We start from the raw sequence: 22,977 nt of genomic DNA on the forward strand, positions 1-22,977 counted from the left end.
GTGTACTAGGTCACGTCACAACTCAAGTGTCCTGTGTCACGTCACAACTCAGGTGTACAAGGTCACGTCACAACTCATGTGTACTAGGTCACGTCACAACTCAGGTTACTCCGCTACGTCACAACTCAGGTGTACAAGGTCACGTCACAGCTCAGATGTACTGGGTCACGTCACAACTCAGGTGTACAAGGTCACGTCACAACTCAGATGTACTGGGTCACGTCACAACTCAGTTGCACTGGGTCACGTCATAACTCCGGTACACTGGTTCACACCTTCAAAACAATATACTGGCTCAAATCGCCCAGAAAACAGGTATCAACTACAACATTGTAACCATTCTTGTTTGTTTCCGTTTTTCCCGCTATCAAAAATGATCATTTATGTCACGTGACAGGATATTATTCTTAGCTTGTTCAAATGTTGTTATTATTGTGTTTAATATGCATTTGCCTCTTGTAAAATAGCATTGACTGTCGGAATGTTCAGTGTACAGATGTAGACAATATATGTCTAATTGGTTAATACAGGTGATGACGGTTATTCTAACGGCTAAAATCTAGACAGAGAGACAGACTTGAGGCCTGTAGGACGGCATGGGAGTTTACACCCTCGCCCTGGCCATTGTTCATTGTTGGGGGCGGTGGGGTAGCCTAGTGGTTAAAGCGTTAGCTTGTCACGCCGAAGACCCGGGTTCGATTCCTCACATGGGTACAATGTGTGAAGCCAATTTCTGATGTCCCCCGCCGTGATATTGCTGGAATATTGCTAAAACAGGCATAAAACTAAACTCACTCACTCACTCAGTGAGACGTGTTACAAACAATATCAGAGTAGTATACGTTCACACAATGAGAATATAAATGAATTACTATGAATAAAAAAGTAATTCTGGATGGACATGTTCTAGTGACGTGACCATGATTATCCAGTCAAAGTGGGTCAACGTTGCGCGTATGTGGTATAAGTTTTGTAATCTTACAACCTGTAACACGTGTTATATTTGGGATTACACTTTCTCAGTAAAGGCCAGATTCTAGTACTTTTTGGGGTTGAGTCCCATCCGTGATTCGAACCCACACTCTCAGAGTCAGGCACCTAATCGCAAGATAGCACACAAAGTCAACCGCCTTACCCGGTCTGCCACCGCGACTGACACAAAAATGAAAGTCGGACAAGTGGTAGTCTAGCTATAGGCTGCGGACTTTGTGTACCTCACTGCCGAAAGCTATGTTCACCCCGTGGATATTGACAATCAGTATCAAGATATGCTCACATTTTCACGAACACTCGGTGTCATAAACAGTATTTACAATGGACAATGTTTTTGGCAGATAATTATTCAATAATTATGGACAGTGTTTTGTAGCTTTTTCGGAAGTGTTCTCGCATTCTCAAAAGTAGGGGTTTGTCTGTAAATAATCGATCTACGTAATTGGGAACCGATGACATGTGCAAGTCAGCGAGCCTGACCACCCAATCCCATCAGACGCGTTAACTGTATGGCCACAGTCCCACCATGACATCCACACCTTCACAGTACGCAGTGATAGGCCCATCAGTTACATCCATCTTCCATTCACTGCCTCCATGTGCCAGGGATACAACACATGTCTCAGTTTCAGTCGACCTGTATATAGACTCTTCATAGTCTTTAACATGCCCGGATGGCAGAGTAGCCATGATCTCATGGTCGCTCGAATCCCAGATTCACCAAAATGTCTGAATGCTCTTGAAAGAAGGCTACGGTTCCGACGATGTGACATAGAGCTCACTAGGCAGGTTAAATATTTCAAGCTACAGTCAACTAACGAGTGACGGGGAAAGATAATCTGTCAGTCAGGAGTTGGTTATTGTTTCTATTACCCATATCAGTTTTCGATCTAAGAAAATGCTAAAATGAAAACACAGTTTCTCTCTAAGGACGGGGAATCTCCATATCCCTACGCGTGTGATGCGGATTCATTTTTAAGCATCTCATTACCTCTATCTTAAACAGGTGTATTACGCGAGACTAAATAGTCTCATAGACAAACGTGGTTTTCTCAACTACCGTAACTGTAGAGTTTGTTAAATAGTAATACATATGTGTTTTCTGTTCTTGAATGCTTGAATTTTGTACTAATCATTGCAAACAAAAACGTATTTCATCATAATTTGTGTGTTTGAAGCCAAGACGTTATGTGTCATTCGCAGGGCCTGGCGAACTCATCCGGACAGAAACGTAGGGCTGGACAACGTGATCATGTAGGCATAATCTCCTTCAAAGTTTCCAAGTCAACTCAGAAATTGGTTTTATTGGATTGTCAAATTTGTTATCGTCAGTAAAAGAAATGACAAGTTTGAAGAAACCGCGAGCATTTGAATTTCAAGTTAAGTCAAATCGACAGGAAATAGCATAAATGTAAATATGAAGAGAAGTTGACAATGTCAAACTAGTTTGTGATATTGAAGACACCGCCATATATTAGCCCAGCGAAAATTGTCTGAATCACACTTGTGTCAATGTCGTGCTTTTGGGAAGACAGGGTGTTTGATGCCAGTTAAGGACGCATACTTTCATTTGAAGGACGGAGAAACATAATAAATATACACTAACGCCAAAAGATACGTTACCCTCCTACCTTTATGAATTACTTAAAAACTATCAAAGATATGTTAGAAGGTATTAGTTTACAAGAAAAATTAACGCCACAGCTTTATGCAGTTCGCGAAAAACAATTCTCAAATACATACATATTTAGGTGAAATGCATATCTTTCTAAAGAGTTAAATTGTCCTATTTTCGACCATGCCGAAATAAACCAATAACAGTGATTTAGATGTCCAAAAGCAACTTTGAAATACAATTCTGCTGTGAGAGAAAGATAAGCCATTTAAAGTCGCCATTATTCAACCATTACAACAAGAAATAACTGTTGTAGAGTGTGTAATATTGTAAAAGAATCATTCCTATGATTTCAGGCTTTTAAAACATTTTCTGCTGATGTGCATTCGTAAAAACAAGTAAAACATGTCTTTGATATTCCGAAAAAAGAGTTTAGGAACACCTAAAATTGTCTTTGTTAACAATTTTGCTTGCCAAGTAACATTTTCCCATTTTCTGTTTACACATAGCAATATCAATCACCAAAACGTAGCAATACTCAAACAGTATTTGCATCAATTTCACTTGTAGAATGATTCCATAAGGTATAAAGAGAGCCTAGAATGCATGATATGATACAAAAGTACTAGAAATGCCTCAGTATCACGGTTATGAGACTTAATCAGCGCTACAGACAAACTGGGGTCACCGTAGCAGCCCAATAAGTGGACGTCCATGCATCCATGCAGCAGAAAGTTTCATCCTCACCTGAGTAGATTTTAAGAAATGCATTAAGGAAGGAGGGTAACGTTTCTTTTGGCGTTTAGTGTATTCAGGAACAACAGATGGGATTACTGGAGTGAGTGCGTTTGAAGTGGTGTTAGACGACAGAGTGTTTGACTTGTCACAGTGTTGCTCCTCTGTGATTCTCGAGTACGTGTTTATGGATTGAAAGTTTTTATGACCAGAAACTTGCATAATATGGTTGGCTGGGACATTGCTTGTCAAGCTTTGGACCATATGCTTTCAGGCACTGTGATTTTGATTCTTTTGTCAGACGACAAATTTGCTTTCATGCATAGCCATGTTTTTCGTGAGGGAACCTATCTTCTTTATACCTACTGGTTGCCTTTCGAACTATGTCTCACCTTGAGTGGGGATTCCCCTGGTGTTTGTGGCCAGATATAATGGATCATTAGATTGCAGAAGTTGCTTGGTCGAAGGGGTGCGTATTTTTTTTAAACGACAACGGGACAGCATGACGGATCATTCGGCTGAGCCCAAGTTCTGGGTGTGACAACACGGACACCTGTGGGATCGACACCTGTGGGATCGACACCTGTGTGAGTCTTGGACTGACGTTCACTGTACTCAAGATACTTAGTGTCGGTGGAATCACGCTTTCGTGTGATATCTCCCCATGTCATTCGTCGGTGTGGGGTGATCGAACGAAGACCAAAATAAATGGTGGTGTTCCAACAGAGAGGAATCAAACTTACCTCAGGCGAATGGATACCTACTTGACCAGATTCTTGGAGCATCCTTACTTCGTCGTTGGTTAATGGCTCTACACGAAATGGTAGGTTTCCCTTTCCTTGTTTCTTAAAGGATTTCGTTTTTGATTTGATTACATCCCTAAGCTTTCTAAATTCGATTGATGACGTGAGTGACTACCAGTAAACTTTCGTCACAGATGTCGCTCAAGGCTCCCCCTGAATCCGACTAATGAACTTGGCTCGTGTTCACAGAAATTTACCTTCCTCACACCAATGAAACATTTACACAATATTTGGTTAAGTTCTGAAGAGGGGCTATATTCGACTGCACGATGCTCATTCAGTTTATTTGTGAGGAATGATGTGACAACTTTGAGATTTAGAAAAGTTTTTTTCAAAGTGTTTTCGTTTTCATTTTGGGACAGAAAAGAGTCAATGTCATCGTCATGAACATAAGGATATCTTTAATTTACAGATGCAATTGAAGGGCCGTCCAAACGTCATCTTCCATCACATCATTGACAGATTCGGGTATACCAAGATGAAGATCTAGGAGGTCGGTTGGTGGCGCACTTGTGACAGTCTCAGGCACAACACGGATGCGAAGCCTGAGAACGTGCATCTCGCCTTGTTCAATACTCACAACACATACATTGAACGTGTTCAGTGGTTTAACAATATTTACAACTCTTCCCAATATGTTGTTATCAACCTTCATTTTGTAATTCACTTTTATCGGAGATTGGGATGACGCCATGTTTGTTTACAATGACAACGCAGCAGCAGACGTATTACCTTTTGCAACATTGTATTTTTTGTTTTTCTGCAACTTTCATTTCCAAATGTTTACGTTGAATAGTGATGTATTATAAATAACAAAATGGAAGGTTATTGAGTAACTGTGTTTCTTATTCTCGTGTACAAGAGAGTTTGAGTGTAAAACAGTGAATGAACTGAGCATCTGAATGAAGTAGTTCCGGCACATTGTTATTAACCAATAAAATCGTCCATTTTTTGAAACAGCCAATCAACGTTCACCAAAAGGTGTAACCTCCCTTGGGACTTACAGGAAAAATACTACCTTGTGTCCTCCTTCCCATATGGGTAATTAGCATCGATATTGATTGGCTTCAGTTTCATGTGGGTTCAGTCAGCTGAACATGGCTTTCAGTTTCCAAAAGTAAATATTAACAATTTAGCCATGGGCCACTACAGATTGCTTCGGGTTAATATGACTAATATTGGGGACTTACATTACTTTTGGTACCTGCATGGAGCCTAGCTGGATTTACACCATCCCTTCAGCCGCTGGCGATTGTAGGACAGTTTAGCCGAAATTTAAAAGAACAAAAATACTACGTTTAAAAACTTGGTACGTGAAAATATTACTTTGAAAGTTTTGGGGACTTACGTACCCTCTCAGGAGAACAATAATTTGACGCTACTTCAACACCCTTTGAGGATACAGCCACTAACAATCTAAGTTGAAAATCTGAACTACCAATTATAAAACCTTATCTATTTACAAAACATATATCAAAATTCATTTAACAAGTCTAAAAGTCTTTTAAAAAATCAATGATTAAATGAACATTAACTTTACTAAAAAGGTCCTTTACTGTTTTGATGAAAATACTCATGTAATAACATAACATAATCCTGAATTTTGAATATGTATATGAGTATATATGCGCTAGAGATGACACACGAAACGTGAGAGTGTTATTGTTGCGTACATCATGAACAAGTTGGTCATTGACTTTTTAAAGAAGGGATAAAACTGGGAAGGGGTGAATAAGTATGTACGCCTTATAGGTCCTGTAAGTCTTGCGAAGCGCTACTTCCGGTATTAAGCTGGTTCCCGGCTCCCTTTGCGCGCACAAACTTGCGATGTGCAAGACGGGGCCCAGCTTAAGTCCGACACCAGATTTCCGTTGACAAGCGTATATTCTAGAACCAGTTCTGGTTCCAAATTACGACCGTCAAATATGACTTTACTAGAGCGGACCAAGTGTACAACCATCTGCCACAGCTGTTGACAGTCGTGATAGTTGGCTAATTTGGGGATGCTTAGATCGGGAATTCTCACTTAGGGCAGAATTGTTATTTTTTGTGTCTTTTATCGCCCAACCGACCCTAATTTTATTGCCAACCAAAAATAAAAAACAACTTTTTTTTCATTCCAATACCGCCGACTCGAACCTAGAACGTACCAACTCGTCATATAAAATGTTACCACACAAACAAATTTATGACCCTTGACAACTGATCGACCATGATGTCTTCTACTTGCATAGCAAACGAAAACAAACATCTGGTCTAATTTGTAAGTATCACCTTCGTAGTGTCATCTTGATTTTATAACCTTTTAAAATTTATGAACTCCATAAACTCATTCAAGTACAATATATTTGTGTTAGATACACTGGTCTCTAATATTTGTCTTTATGTAAGGGCAGACTATACTGCTGTTTCGTTGATCTTAAAGCTACATTTGATTTCAGCAATATAACAAATTTGATGTATTAACCTTGGACTGGCAATGTCAAAGGTATTTCTTTTTAGATTAATTAGAAATATGTACACCAATGTTCAATCATGTAAATCACTGCAAGGTGGCTACACACAACTGTTTGACTGTGTGAGCGGAATAAAACAGGGTTGCCAACTATCACCACTGCTATTTTCATTATATGTTAATGCTATTACTGAATCTCTTGGTGTTTAAGAAGATAGATGCATTGACATTGGTGTCTGTCAACTTTTCATGTTACTCTTCCCCGATGATATGTTACTTTTGCCAGCACTGTAGGAGGTTTACAAAATCATTGAATAACCCTGCAATATATTGTTAAAAGTGGACTTTAACCGTCAATATTAGTAAAACTAAATCTATGGTTTTCAGGCAAGGTGGTAGATTAACGAAATACGAGAACCATTATTTTATTGATACCCAACTGGAAATTGTGTCTTCTTACACGTATTTGAGTGTTCTTTTCTTATGTAGTGGGTCATGGCATATAACGCAAAAAAACGTGTCATATCCAGAAAGTGTTAAATATTTTACGTTCCAACTATCAAATTTCAGAAAATTAATTTTATCTGTTCTTTTCAACAGTTTTTACCCACAGGTATTACCAACTTCAGTTTTTGTTTCAGAAATATGGGGATTTCATCCCGCACTAAATGCAGTCAGAGTTTACAATACTTTCTTACAGCAAATTCTTTTTCTTGGTAGAAATGCACCGAGCTTAAAGGATGTTTATCTTTCAAAACTAGACAATATATAACAATTGTAAAATATTGGACACGGTTATTACACCAAAAGGATAATTAAATATTATACCACACATACTGTTATCAATATAAATTAGCAGAAGCTGGTAGACAATGTTGAGCCCATAATGTAAAACAATTGTTAAATAAATATGGTTTTAGTTATACGTGGCACAATCAGGATGTAAGTTGTTTAAAGAAGTTCTTATTATTTTAAACAAAGGTATATGTCAATAGATCAACAGACATTGTTTGAATTAATATGTTCGTTTCCCAAACGTAGTATTGTATGTCAAATGTCTAAAAAAGGAATAATGTTGTGAAGAATATTTGTCAGTTGTGAATTTTACTTCATATAGAATAGCCCTTACCAACTTGAGGTGTTCAAATCACAGATTGATGATAGAGGAAGATAGAAAACTTCATATTGCTAAAGATCAACGATTTTGTCATTTATGCATTATTTCCTGTATTGAAACAAAGTACCACTTATGGTTAATAATTATTTCCTTTTTGACAGATTTGATAAAATTGTTACCTGAATATAACATTGTATATCCAACATATCGTACATTTTATCAGCTATTATCATCCCAAAACCCAGATGTTATTAATCGTTTAGCAAAGTATGTATTTCTTGCCATGAATAAGAAATAATCAGTTGCAATTGTAAAGACGAATATGAATGGCACCCTCTATACATGGTGCATACATGTTGTACTACTTGTATAATGAACCGGTGGCAACCTTAGTGTAACAATCTCTCTCCCTCTCTCACCCCCCCCTCTCTCTCCCTCTCTCTTTCTCTCTCTCTTTCTCTCTCCCTCTTGATATCGATTGATCTACAAAGATTTCATTATTTAATATTTTATTAATAGATTAACAGGTGTTATCTAAGATATTTAGGGTGAGTTTATCATTAAAAGAATGTGTTTACCTTCCTCTCAGTCGCTGCCACAAGTTTAAAGTCCAGAGAACGCGAGAAATTGTAATAACAAGTACAACAAGTGAGAATCAAGAGCACTATTAAGAAACTTTTGTCTTTGTTAAGTTTTGTTTTTGTTTGTTTTATTTTATTTTTTAAATTTTGTGTGAGCACTCCGTATATTGTGAACAGTGCCAGCTTGAATGTCTGGACACAATGTTTTTAAAAGAATAAAATAGGGTGTCCTTAAAACAACCCCGTCTAAATATAAATCAAGCAATCCAAATATTTGACTGTTGACTATGACGGGAATGTGATGAATATCTCGTTAACCACATTACCCACATATGTGAAATTTTGGATTTGGCTTTGCTAATGATTTCTTCAAAATACAATGGAAACATTGAGCACCGAGAATATAGTTAGGCTGACTACCTTCTGGCCGGCCCTCGTACTCCTCTCAACCGGCTATCAAAGCATACCGGGACCCGGGTTCGATTCCAAACATGGGTACACTGTGTGAAGCCCATATCTGGTGCCCTCTGTCGTGGTTTTGCTAAACGCAGCGTGAATTTAGACTCATTCACTCACTCACTCGTAGGTTTGTATCCCAGATTAGACCCAAGTGGTAAACGTCAGAAACCAATGTTATGTCGGGCATTCCTTCCACAACAAACTGACACAATTCTGAAAAAAACCTCAATTTTGCATGTATCGTTGGGATAGTCTCCAGTTGGATCATGCCTGCTTGTGGAAAGACCTGCTTGTAGAAATTATAGGATCGGGAAGTTGTGATGCGTGAGCTGGATAACACTGTCATCGTGGAACACGTTGCCGGTGCATTCCGCCAGTCTTTGACTGGTCCTGATTAGATTTTGATTTTAACGGCTGTCGGGATAAGTATCATAATACATGTACTGTATTTACCCCAATAACTAGTACATTATATTTGCTGAAGTGTCGCTATGTTGTATGCAGTTTGTTTGGAATGAGTGAGTGGATATGTTTTATGCTGCTTTTGCAGTATTCTAACATAATCATCGCGGGGGACACAAGAAATGCACACTCTGTACCCATATAGGATATCGGACCCACCCGTCGTTGTCAAACAAACGTATAATCACTTGGCTACAGCATCACCTTACACATAGAATTATATTTCATGTTAATGACTGTCTGTTATCTGAATATTAATAACTTGAACTGTTTCTAAGACAGGTATTTGAAATGTGAACGATTTTATGTTGCGTTCTGTTTCTTAAGAAGTGGGTTCTGCTATCTAGTGTGGTAGAAAATACGCTTCACTGAATTCATGTCAAAATAATAGAACATCAAACATTTTGTCAACAGAAACATCAACATGTGGACTCTGATGTACCTCCTCTTGATGTTCACGACCTGTTGCCTCACTCAGAGTAATGTTGAGCAGATAAAGGAAAATATGAAATGCTATGCCAAGGACTATGTTATCCAATACTATGTGCCTTATGTTAGCACACAACCCGATGAAGCTAAGCTGAAGCTGTTGAAACACCTCGAGGACAGTCTGCAGCTTATTACTAGTACGAATGACAAGGAGGGGCTGAGGGATGGCCACGCTGCCAAAAAAGTCTAAGTAAAGTTTCCAAAGACATTGAAGATCAACTTGGACACAAGATCAGAGGTTTGTCCAATAAGGTTGAAAGTAACGACGGCCTGCTTGTCATCGATGCTCAGAATCTAATGAAGGCTGTTTCCAGAGATGTAGAGGGCAGTCTGGATCAAAAGGTTAGAAGTTTGTCGAATTAGGTTGAGAGTAACGACGGCCTGCTTGTCATCGATGCTCAGAATCTAATGAAGGCAGTTTCCAGAGATGTAGAGGACAGTCTGGATCAAAAGGTCAGACGTTTGTCGAATAAGGTTGACAGTAACGACGGCCTGCTTGTCATCGATGCTCAGAATCTAATGAAGGCAGTTTCCAGGGATGTAGTGGACAGTCTGAAGCACAAGGTCAGACGTTTGTCGAATAAGGTTGACAGTAACGATGGATTGCTTGTCTTCAATCCTCAGAATCTAATGAGGGCAGTTTCCAGGGATGTAGAGGACAGTCTCACAGACATCAAAGCGATCATTGATCATGAACATAAAGAAGTAACTGATGATGCCAAACTCTATAAAGTGTTGAAAAAAGAATTGTTAGCCTGGATACAATATAATGTTAAACACGACAATATGCCGCTTCATAACCTTGACCTCAATAATCTGATTAATTGGTTGACACTGGTGCATGACTCTCGGAGAAACATCAGCAAAGGAGCCGATTCCTTTTACCAAGACTGGAACACATCGCTGCCCATCTTGAGTGATCTTTTCTTGTCCCTTGATCCGTTGAAACCATTTTCAACAAATGTATCCCTTTCCCTGATGGGTTTGACTGATAGCTTCATGAACCTGTACTGGCCTTTCCGTCGAGATATCAACCTAATGAACCAGATATTAGCAGTCAAAGGTTTCAGGGGCACAGAGGTTTCTGAGAGCGAAGCCAAGAAAGCGTTCTTTCAGGACATCCAACAAATTCAACCCATTCATCTCCCTGTGAAGGAGGATGAGATTGTACTCGTCTTTAATGATGAGGACATTGCAAATTGGTTGAACGTCACAGGAGTTATGTCCCTTTCACCGTCCTACATGACTTCAAAGAAATACATATTCACAGGGGAAGAACAAAGGAAGATATCGACCACTGCACATGCAGCTTTCAGAATGATCAATAACACTCACCCAGAACTCTATGACTCAATGACTCAGATGATATCCTGCATTGCTTTTATAAACAGGAACACAAAATTAACTTAGCTGGAGGAGTTCGTTCAGCCCTTGGTATGTTTGGATGGACCCAAGTGTTGGAAGGGAATGGAGTGTTCCTTCATGGCTGAGCAGATAGTCCACGAGTTCACCCACAACGCACTCAACTATGCAGAATTTGTCCATGGAACGTACAACGATAAATCCGCCCTGGGAAAAGCTGAGGTGAAGTCGGCCATTCGTCTGGTTCCTCGTCCCTACGATAAGTCTCTGCATGCAGCTTACGTGTCAGCAGGACTGGTAACCTTTCATTCCAGGACTGGCTATGTGGAAAGAGCAGCACAACTAGCGGAAACTCTTCCCAAGCCGTCCGAGATCTGGCAACTGTGGATGCGGAGAAGCATGTGCTTGATGGGTCGGGCAGAGCAATAGTCAAGTTCCTCACTGACTACATGTACCTCACAAGACTCTGAATGTTTCATACTGACTGTATAAGTACTGTCCAATAAACAATCATGGGTTTTATACTGATTTATTGTAAAGCTTTACCAAAATGAGTTTAAGAATGGTGTGTTGTTGATATTTGTCAGTGCATGCCATATATTCACTTCTCTCTCTGTACTAGATGATAGTAAATACCCACAAGCACACTAGTCAGTGACATCTCAGCAGCCTTTCATTCTTATCAAATACCCACAAATGGAATAGTGTTCCACTGCACGTTGATATTCAGTCCCTCCAAGGAAACAGTAGCCGGGTGGCCTATTCCCTAGTTATGAACTGGCCAGTGATTTTACAATCACCATGGAACCTGTATTCACGGGGAGTGGGTGACAGTGAACGAGGACGTGATATACAAGATAGACAATGTGCATACAAAGGATGACCACACACTGATTAAGAGAGCTATATGTATTTGGAAGTATTAGAGAAGTACAGGAGCATTGAAGTTCGGAGCGACTCACATCACGTCAAACAAGGAGCTACCGTGGTCAGTTAAACCTTTTAAGAAATTACGAGTTGATAGATGATTTGAAAATGATTCTTGAACAAGTAATGTCATTCGGGTTTTGTAAAAATCATAATTGCCAACGAGTACATCAGGTGTACGGGGTTGTGGACAATGGACTAACCGTGAGAGGCATCTGCCTATTAGTGGCCAGGAAGAAACCTGGAAAGTGTGTACGTTTGACTTTACCTGCACCCAGTTCGCATCATTCGTATTGAACAAGTATAACCAGGGGTCTATTTAATGAAATGATACCTACTTGCACCCATTGCAACCTAAGGCAATCACCTTGTTGCACCAAACAAAAACAGGTTGCACCTGCTGTTTAATGTAAAATCTGATGCACTGCTTGAGTTGTGGTAAAGACTGTCTAGAACAGCATTATAACACAAGAAATCTGTTTTTATCTTACATCCTAAACTTTCATGAACTGTTCCTACAATAATCAGTCACCATTCCAAGTCAGTTCCTCATCGTTCTGTTTTCCAGCTGAAGTTCTTTGAACACAAAATATTAACATCCACTGGGAGACAATGCCATGTGTTTTAAAAGAGGAAATGTAAAGGTAAGTAGCTGAAACTATTACTTCATGTAATAGTCCAAATAATAATAATGGTCAATCTTTCCCCAATTGTTGAAAGTGTCCTGCACATGTACACAAACAACAAGTGTTAAGGTGGGGCTCGAATGAACCAGCTAATGTTACACCTTCGAAAGATTAGAATGAGTGAGTTAAAATTAAACGTCACCGCGGCAATGTTTCAGCCATATAGTGACTAGAAATGTTTGGCATACACAATAATTTTAAATTGTTAAATAATCAGTCATCGAAGGACTGTAAAATAACTAGAGTATCACAGATGGTGTCTAAAACTAGCACGTAAATCTAAAACTATTTTAATTACGAAGGCAATACAAGATGAAAACAGGCTAAAGGTCGCCAACAACCGATGGTAGATCACCATACTGTGGGACCATGGGGACTTGCTGCTGCTCCCTGCATGGACCCTAGCTGGATTTACACCATCACTTCAGCCGCTGGTAACTGCAGGAAAATTTAGCCGAAATTGAAAATAACAAAAATACTAGGTTTAAAAAATTGGAAGTTTTGGGACTTACGTACCTTGTCAGGAGGACTCAAAAGATTAGTTAATGCTACACCTTCAACATGACAAAAGAATGAGTGGGTGTTTATGGTTCAGTATACGTTCAACGACCGCTATACTGGATGGCGAACGGTTTGAATTAAACCGCACGTCTCTGAATACCTGACAGATGTACTGTATCATTTACTTTGAAATAATTTTCAGAATGAATCTAACAAAAAATATTCTTGATGGTTACTTTTGGTATATTTTGTATCATCTTCCTAGAAACAGATGCGTTTCAATCGAACTCTTTAACTATTCTGGGATCATTATTGGTGTCGTTCCACAGGTGTAGTGAATGATAATTCGCCTCTCACATAACAAGAATTAATATAAGGATCTTCTCAGGTTGTCACGTTCAAAATTGACGATGGAAAATATGAACATAAACTACTCGTGAGGAAGGAACTTATTATCTGTCCCTCGTGAAGTAAATTAATATGTCAGTCGCCAAGACTCGTGACTTCCAAACTGAATTCATTCTTCACAGAAAATACGTCGTTCCTCGTCACTCGCAAATGACTGTCTACATATTGGCCGACGTCAAACCTTCAATATACTTGTAATGTTTCACTTTCGTTGTACCGGGTAATTCCAGACCATCTGAACTGGGTTACGTTCAACACCCAATATAATGGGTAACATAAACGCCTCTGACATACTCGGTAATTTAACGCCTGACATATACCTTGTGGTCGGTATTGTGACACCTCCCATATTCCCGATATAATTAAACTTACACTAAGTTAAGGTGGGGGATCGAATGTTCTCGCTTATTATTGCAGGTTACTGGATGGCATCACATCATAACGTGAGAGCCATAATACAGAAGTTTATTGGATAATGTAACGACTAGGTAATGTTACTCTAGGTAGCGTTATATCCCCAATACAGTAGGTTACTGGATAATGTCACGTCTCTGCTACTCTTTGTAGCGTTTTATCCCCAATACAGTAGGTTACTGGATAATGGCACGTCTCTGTTATTCTAGGTAGCCTTTTATCCCCAATACAGTAGGTGACTGGATAATGTCACGTCTCTGCTACTCTAGGTAGCGTTTTATCCCCAACACAGTAGGTGACTGGATTATGGCACGTCTCTTTTACTCTAGGTAGCCTTTTATCCCCAATACAGTAGGTTACTGGATAATGGCACGTCTCTGCTACCCTAGGTAGCGTTTAATCCCCAATACAGTAGGTTACTGGATAATGGCACGTCTCTGTTACTCTTGGTAGCGTTTTATCCCCAACACAGTAGGTTACTGGATTATGGCACGTCTCTTTTACTCTAGGTAGCCTTTTATCCCCAATACAGTAGGTTACTGGATAATGTCACGTCTCTGCTACCCTAGGTAGCGTTTAATCCCCAATACAGTAGGTTACTGGATAATGGCACGTCTCTGCTACCCTAGGTAGCGTTTAATCCCCAATACAGTAGGTGACTGGATTATGGCACGTCTCTTTTACTCTAGGTAGCCTTTTATCCCCAATACAGTAGGTTACTGGATAATGGCACGTCTCTGCTACCCTAGGTAGCGTTTTATCCCCAATACAGTAGGTTACTGGACAATGACACGCCCCCATTACTCTAGGTAACGTTATGTTCCTATTACTGCAGGCTACTGGATAATATCACGTCCCCACTACTCTAGGTAGCGTTATGTTCCTATTACAGCAGGTTACTGGATAAGGTCACGCCCCCACTACTCTAGGTAACGTTATGTTCCTATTACAGCAGACTACTGGATAATGTCACGCCCCCACTGCTCTAGGTAGCGTTATGTTCCTAATACACCAGGTTACTGGATAACGTCACGCCCCCCTCTATTCTAGGTTGCGATAAGTTCATAATATAGCAGGTTACTGGAAATTGTCACGCCCCCACTACTCTAGGTAACGTTATGTTCCTATTACTGCAGGCTACTGGGTAATGTCACGCCCACACTAATCTAGGTAGCGTTATGTTCCAAATACAGCAGGCTACTGGATAATGACACGCACCCCACTACTCTAGGTTGCGTTATGTTCCAAATACAGCAGGCTACTGGATAATCTCGAGCCCTTACTATTCTACGTTGCGTTGAGTTCCTAATACAGCACCCACATGGGCACAATGTGTTAAGCCCATTTCTGGTGTCCCCCGCCGTGATATTGCTGGAATATTGCTAAAAGCGGCGTAAAACTAAACTCAGTCAGTCAGTCAGTCCTAATACAGCAGGTTACTGGATAAAGTCACGCCCCCACTACTCCAGGTAACGTTATATCCCCACTACATTAACCATAAACTCAACCCTTACATTAACCTGAAAACAGCAACAGTACTTGTGATCACTCACTACGTCTGTGGACATTTCTTGGTTTGTATTGTCAGTGTCACTGTCAGTGAACACTCGATGAGTGGAGGCACAACACAGCCATAATCTGCAAAAGTGTTTAGGCAACAATAACAACATTGTGTTTACAGATGTCATGAGATTTCACGCACCTGTGTTTTGATTGATAACGATATAGTAACACGGCATCTAAAAATGCGCATGACATAATGTACCTCGCAATGACGGTCTTTCAAATATTTGTTATGATCATGTCCTCCAAAACATTGTGTAATCTGATCACAGTAAAATTCATCTTTTTCTTCGGAAACAAAAAACCGTTAACGTAACACGAGGTAAATGGAAATGGACTTACAACCCATGGATGAAATACAAACTGCAATGATGAAAAAAATTGGTTAAATAAATATATTGTGTTCGATTACGACAAAAACACTTTTTGACATCACCAGGAACATACTGCTGGATATTTGTATATCGTCTCCTTGAAAACAGTGTTACAAAAGTACAATGACGAAGTGGGTAAGAATATATTGGATTACGCCTCCAGCAATGGTCAACCAAAATGTACGAAGTCCTGGATGGTCGAGGCAAACTAGTGATTAATATTATGAGCAACGATAAAGTGTCGGTGTATAACGATACACAACAGACTGCATCTGTTGATGCATTCGGATGCATCCCAACAGACCACGTACACTGTAGAAAATTCAGCATTCAGCACAACCGAGGACATAATTTATAAGAGCCGCTCTTCGGACCCAGGAACTATTATCACTGTTCACTGAGTTGTGTCACAGCCGTGCCCAGATCAGCATATCGTAAGTTCAAATCCCGTCTTTCTTCTGAGATGATCATTAATTTGTCCCCAACCTCATTAACTGGAGCTATTTTTATTTTAATATTATAGGAAAAAAATGTCATAAAAACGGATTTGGTACGTCATTATCTTTTGGAAAAAAGAACTGCTACAGATGTATACCATACCATTGCTGGTGGGTTTTACTGATCCAATTTTGACCTGGGTCATATATCTTTCACTGATTAGCTAACATTGTAACCATATTGTAAGCATATGCCCAGAGAGAGGTCGATCCCTGGCATTTTACCAGCAAGCGGTAAAAGAGAGTTCTTGATGCCTGTGGGAAGACATGAGTTGGATAAAACAAGACCTGGTCCGCCCAAAGTCAGGAGCATGTGGTTCGGAAGGGTATTCATGTTTAACTGTATGGTCATATCATGGTTAGCTGGCACAATGAACCCGGCATTTGTTCAGTCTACGCACAATCAGGTATGTGTAAAAGATACACTGTCGTTTCATGTGACCTAAATTATGTTATCTGCTGTTAGATTATTTCCAGAAAACACTTGAATGGCGCAGTTTCTGTTTACTCCTCGTGGTGGGAATCATGCATATGATGAGGATAAACAGGATCTACTCTGTCGTTTACCGTCGTCAACACAGTATAAATATGACTTGTGCAAGGAGCCCTTCATACCACACTCCAACACCTATTCAGCTCAACACATAACAAGACCAGGTAAGTTGTGACAATACTATTCTCAACTCGCTATGAAACCATGTTCTATCCTGTAGGCTTGACACGCCGTGGACCTGGGTTCGATTCCCAACATGGGTACACTGTGTGCAGCCTTTGGGATTGGGTTCACTTAAGTGAAAACCAAAATTATGTCGGGCATTCCTTCCACACCAAACTGGGGCGGTAGCCTATCCTAGTGCTTAAAGAGTTCGTTCGTCAGACCCCGGTTCGATTTTCTACATAGGTACGATGTGTGAAGCCCATTTCTGATGTTCCACGTCGTGATATTGCTGGAATATTGCTAAAAGCGGAGTAAAACCATACTCACTTACTCCGCACCAAACTGACAAAATTCTGAAGAACCGTTCCGAACATTAAAAGCAACCTCACTTATGCATGTATCGTTGGGATAGTCTACAGTTGGATTATGCCTGCTTATGGAAAGACCTGCTTGTAGAAAATATAGGATCGGCAAGTTATGATGCTTGAGCTGAATAACAATGTCATCGCCGGTGCATTCCGCCAGTCTTTCACTGGTCCTTTTTAGATTTTGATTTTGATGGCTATCGGGATAATTGCTATAATACAATATTTCTCCCCTTATCTAATATATTATATTTGCTGAAGTTTCGTACTGTCTTATACAGGGAATTTTGGAGTATTCTAACATAATCACCGCGGGGGAGACCAGAAACTCACACTGGGATATCGAACCTGGCCGTCGTTGTCACACAAACGCTTCAATCACTTTGCTACCACATCATCTTTCACACACAATTGTATAAGACAGGTTTAAGACAGACGAAGCCCTACCGCCGTCTTTTAAGAGCACACTCTTTAACTAAAAAGTATGTCTGTTATCTGAATATAAATAACTTGAACCGTTGAAGACAGCTATTTGAAATGTGAACGATTTTATGTTGCGTTCAGTGTCTTAAGATGTGGATTATGTTGATGTAGTTGCAAAAATACCCTTAACTGAATTGATTTCAAAATAACAGAACTTTACATATTTTGTCAACAGAAGCATCACCATGCTGACTCCGATGTACCTCCTGCTGATGCTCACGACCTGTTGCATTACACAGAGTACTGTCGAGGAGATAAAGGAAAACATGAAATCCTATGCCAAGGGCTATGTCATCCAATACTATGTGCCTTATGTTAACACACAACCCGATGAAGCTAAACTGAAGCTGTTGAAACACCTCGAGGACAGTCTGCAGCTTATTACTAGTACGGATGACAAGGAGGGGGCTGAGGGGTTGAAGTTTCCAGAGACATTGAAGATCAACTTGGACACAAAATAAGAGGTTTGTCGGCTACGGTTGACAGTAACGACGGGCTGCTTGTCTCCAATCCTCAGAATCTCATGAAGGCAGTTTCCAGAGATGTAGAGGACAGTCTGGAACATAAGATCAGAAGTTTGTCGTCTAAGGTTGACAGTAACGACGGCCTGCTTGTCTCCAATCCTCAGAATCTCATGAAGGCAGTTTCCAGAGATGTAGAGGACAGTCTGGAACATAAGATCAGAAGTTTGTCGGCTAAGGTTGACAGTAACGACGGCCTGCTTGTCTCCAATCCTCAGAATCTCATGAAGGCAGTTTCCAGAGATGTAGAGGACAGTCTGGAACATAAGATCAGAAGTTTGTCGGCTAAGGTTGACAGTAACGATGGCCTGCTTGTCTCCAATCCTCAGAATCTCATGAAGGCAGTTTCCAGAGATGTAGAGGACAGTCTGGAACATAAGATCAGAAGTTTGTCGGCTAAGGTTGACAGTAACGACGGCCTACGTGTCTGAAATCCTCAGAATCTCATGAAGGCAGTTTCCGGAGATGTAGAGGACAGTCTGGAACATAAGATCAGAAGTTTGTCGGCTAAGGTTGATAGTAACGACGGCCTGCTTGTCTGAAATCCTCAGAATCTCATGAAGGCAGTTTCCAGAGATGTAGAGGACAGCCTGGAACATAAGATCAGAAGTTTGTCGGCTAAGATTAACAGTAACGACGGCCTGCTTGTCTCCAATCCTCAGAATCTCATGAAGGCAGTTTCCAGAGATGTAGATGACAGCCTGGAACATAAGATCAGAAGTTTGTCGGCTAAGGTTGACAGTAACGACGGCCTGCTTGTCTCCAATCCTCAGAATCTAATGAGGGTAGTTTCCAGGGATGTAGAAGACAGTCTCACAGGAGCCAAAGCGGGCATTGATCCAGTAAACAAAGAAATAATTGATGACGCCAAACTCTATAAGTTGTATCTTGGTAGCATGGTTTCAGTATCATGTTGAACACGACAATATGCTACGTCATAACCTTGACCTCGATAATCTGATTGATTGGCTGACACTGGTGCACGACTCTCGGAGAAACATGGGAAAATGGGAAATGCTGAGGTGAAATCGGCCATTCGTCTGGTTCCTCGTCCCTACGATAAGTCTCTGCATGCAGCTTACGTGTCAGCAGGACTGGTAACCTTCCATTCCAGGACTGGCTATGTGGAAAGAGCAGCACAACTAGCGGAAACTCTTCCCCAAGCCGTCCGAGATCTGGCAACTGTGGATGCGGAGAAGCATGTGCTTGATGGGTCGGGCAGAGCAATAGTCAAGTTCCTCACTGACTACATGTACCTCACAAGACTCTGAATGTTTCATACTGACTGTATAAGTACTGTCCCAATAAACAACTATTGGGTTTATATCATATTGATGTGTTCTTTGTGTAGGGCCATTCGGATGTTAGAGACGTTTTGGCGATTGAATGAAATCTGCTCTTTTAAATACTTCTCAATAAATGACAGATGTTCAGTGGAGGCTGCCTGTTTACAAAATAGTGCTGTATCTGATTGTATACAGTCGAACACCGTTGTCTCGATATTCATGGGACCAAGAAAACATATCGAGCTATCTTAACTTCCAGACATCTGAGCAGGGCATATCATCACATATCACTATGAAAGAAAACAAAACGCTTCTCAGTATGTTTTGATTCAAAACTATAATCCGTTATCAGTAGTGTTTAGTCGTAACAGTGAGTACTTCCTAATTAGTTCCTTCTTAATTAATCCTAATTAAATAACAAACATGTGACACCTTCAACTCAATTAGCCCTGATTAGTTAACACTACCGCATCCCTTTGATTCATGCTGCACCATGTGTAAACATGTGAAACAATCTCAGTTCAGAGGGATACTTGCCCATGAAAGGTTGGTGAATATCGAGATTCTTTGCAAATATCGAGTTAAAGGGTAATTTTGCTTGTTGGGACCATGAAATTATATCGAGATATCCGAAATAGCGAGACATCCGTATCGAGTTAAAAGAGCTTGAATAATGATAAATTATGAAGGATTTTGCCGGGACCGAGATGTTTTATTGAGACAACCGAGATATCGAGTTATCAGAGTTCGACACAACGGTGGTCGACTGTAGATACTGTGAAATCATTTATCAAAAAAGTCTTGAAACTGTTGTCTGTCTGTCATACAGTGGATTAAGCTAGTCAGTTGTCACTGGTATAAAACACTCACTGAATAAGAGGAAACAATACTGTGAAAAACGTATTCTGTCCGAGCCAGCTGCCGTCCAATGTCTGGGTGCCCTCCGTGGAAACGGTGTAGTTGTTCCCACTGACAGCCTAAACATAACCATTGTGTATGTCCATCATAATATTATTTTCAGCTTGACTCTTACACTTGAAGACGAGTCATCGTATGTTCAATATTTTGTAGAAGGATATATATTGCTGGGTCCGACAAATGTCCCACGAGGTGAGGTGAGGTGAGGTTAAATTGGGTTTAACGTCGTGCTTGAGAATATTTCGCTCATATGACGACGTGCATGCGTGTGTATGTGTATGTGCGGCTGCTTGTACTAGCCCAGACTTAAGCTGGTTTTATAGTGCTAGCCCACTGAGATACCATGCCGCAGTGAAGCATGAATACCCCACTCCGACGCATTATACTGACTCCGTGCCGACCAGTCCTTGTTGTACCCATTAATGCCGCAAATCCCTGGAAGATCAACCCTACTTTTGAATACTGACACACCTTTTCAATATTTACAGTAGCTGAGAATGTAAAGGATCTGTTTGAGCTTAATCTAAGAAATAAACCAACATCACTTGAGTCAAACCATCTTATATTTGAACATTTTCGACTACTATCCCACACGAAGGACATTAGGAATTATTCATTCCTTGGCACATGTTTTTTGTTTTACAACACCTGGTGAAAATAGATACAGTTAACATATATACCTTCAGGGGATCGGGGAAAGTTTGAAATGAAAGTAAATGACATCTGGAGTTTACGTAGAAAACGAGATGACATGATCGACAACATCTGTGTACAATTTGGGGGTAAGTTGACACCCAGTAGGTTGTGCCCCTTTTTGCTCAGCTGCCTCTTTGTTCATATGAATCGGAATTTGTGCAAGGATTGGAAAAGTGTAGACATGGACATTTGGCCAAGGTGTATAACCTACCCTTCAGGTGTATCATTCATCTGATAGCGTTCAATAACCACCAAATTACCGAATCCCTTCCATCGTCTTGGTCCGAGCATGCTACATTGAAACCGTCCGTTTTAAAAGGAACGGCCAAAGACGATAGGAACGCGGAGGAGCTCGACTAAACGCACCCCCGATCTCTATGATCACTAGAAAATATGTTTCTGTCTCCATATGGAATATTTCAGGTATATAGAATAAAGAAAACGCTATATTTTTTCATGATTGTGTGAACAATTTGGATATGTTTCACCTGTCAGACGCATGCACCAGTAAGGAGAATTCTCACCTTTACCCAAATCACAAATGTGTATTTCTAAAAACGTGTTTTTAAAGAATCCCAAATGTTGTTTTATTTCATCTGTAATCAGTCCCAAGATACTCACAAATGATTTTAAACTGAATACGCTGAGGAAATATGAAGGACCTCAGAAACGTCAGACCAAATTATCCCCAGTGAAGTGAAATGTAAGCACAGAGTTTAAGTTCCAAGTTGATTAGTTACATATAAATATACTGTTTTGAAATTCGTAGCTTTACACAACATTACCGCAAACCCTTGCCAACCGCACGTAAAATCTTTAAAGCAAGTCCGCTAGATTGTCCAAGAATATACTCAATTGGACACATGAGAGCCCTTATGTTAGAACGCGCATGCGTGTATTTATATCTGTCGCTGTTCATAACCCTATCCTTATTAAGAAATTCAATTTAGGTAACGCAATTCTGTTAGGTATGTTCTTTATAATGTCAAAGTGCCGATATATATAATTATCATGATTTTTTTAAACAAGCACACAATGGTGTGACCGATTTAAGCATTGGGGGTTATTTTTATCAAAGTACCCCGAGTCTAACGCGCCTTCTGTTTGGTTTGTCGTATTTTCGCACATTATTTCAACATTCATCGATAGGGGGACGAGGCTTCTTGGAGGTTACGGAAAGAGGCGAGTGGTAACGAATGCATACCAGGCATTCGTGACCAAATCGTGTTATTCCAGGACAAGCCGAATAGCGACTCGTGCCCTTGTGGAAGGATTTCATATTGGCGTATGAACATCAGAACTACTTCAAATAGGAACGATAACTCTATTCCTGTTTGATTCAAATGGTACTTAATATCACCGAAGTACTCATACATTGTATTGCTGTTTTTGTTTTTGCTTAATTATTTTAAAGAATTAAACCGCCTTGATACATGTAAAAGAAGGAGAAAAACATATTTCTTAAAGACATATTCTGACGTAATTATTACCAGATGTTCACCTTATATTTCCAATTATATTTCTGAAAAGTGTTTAATAATCACAAATGGGATTTGTTTTATTGAATATGCAAATAGATTTTGTAAAAATACACAGCTGCATTATATCC

General features: G+C 40.0%; 2 protein-coding genes across 3 annotated transcripts in view; both read left to right on the forward strand.

Annotated features, from left to right (window-relative positions):
- LOC124255165 overlaps positions 1–19,353 on the forward strand; it is a 63,694-nt gene extending 44,341 nt beyond the window's left edge. Inside the window, exons 1-2 of one of the 2 annotated variants that reach the window (XM_046688998.1) lie at positions 16,970–17,098; positions 18,123–19,353. In XM_046688998.1, coding sequence (XP_046544954.1) covers positions 18,471–18,899 — 429 coding nt within the window. In that variant the 5' untranslated portion in view covers positions 16,970–17,098; positions 18,123–18,470 and the 3' untranslated portion in view covers positions 18,900–19,353. Of the gene's footprint in view, positions 1–16,969; positions 17,099–18,122 lie in introns of those variants that run through there. The other variant, XM_046688999.1, reaches the window with a different exon arrangement.
- LOC124255166 lies at positions 11,184–19,792 on the forward strand. The gene is made up of 2 exons (XM_046689000.1): positions 11,184–11,293; positions 19,491–19,792. Exons 1-2 carry the CDS (start codon positions 11,192–11,194, stop codon positions 19,737–19,739), a joined length of 351 nt encoding a protein of 116 aa, XP_046544956.1. The 5' UTR covers positions 11,184–11,191; the 3' UTR covers positions 19,740–19,792.
- Positions 19,793–22,977: the final 3,185 nt, after the last annotated feature.

The sequence above is a fragment of the Haliotis rubra genome, unplaced genomic scaffold (genome assembly GCF_003918875.1).
Source record: "Haliotis rubra isolate DU_JTF1 unplaced genomic scaffold, ASM391887v1 Scf596, whole genome shotgun sequence".
In the NCBI taxonomy this organism is placed as follows: domain Eukaryota; kingdom Metazoa; phylum Mollusca; class Gastropoda; order Lepetellida; family Haliotidae; genus Haliotis; species Haliotis rubra.

Excerpts from the sequence above, each read along its gene's own strand:
- LOC124255166 (XM_046689000.1), top strand. The coding sequence starts at position 11,192 with ATGGCTGAGCAGATAGTCCACGAGTTCACCCACAACGCACTCAACTAT. Across the intron at positions 11,294-19,490 it reads CCGCCCTGGGAAAAGCTGAG|GTGAAATCGGCCATTCGTCT; the intron begins GTGAAGTCGGCC and ends GGAAATGCTGAG.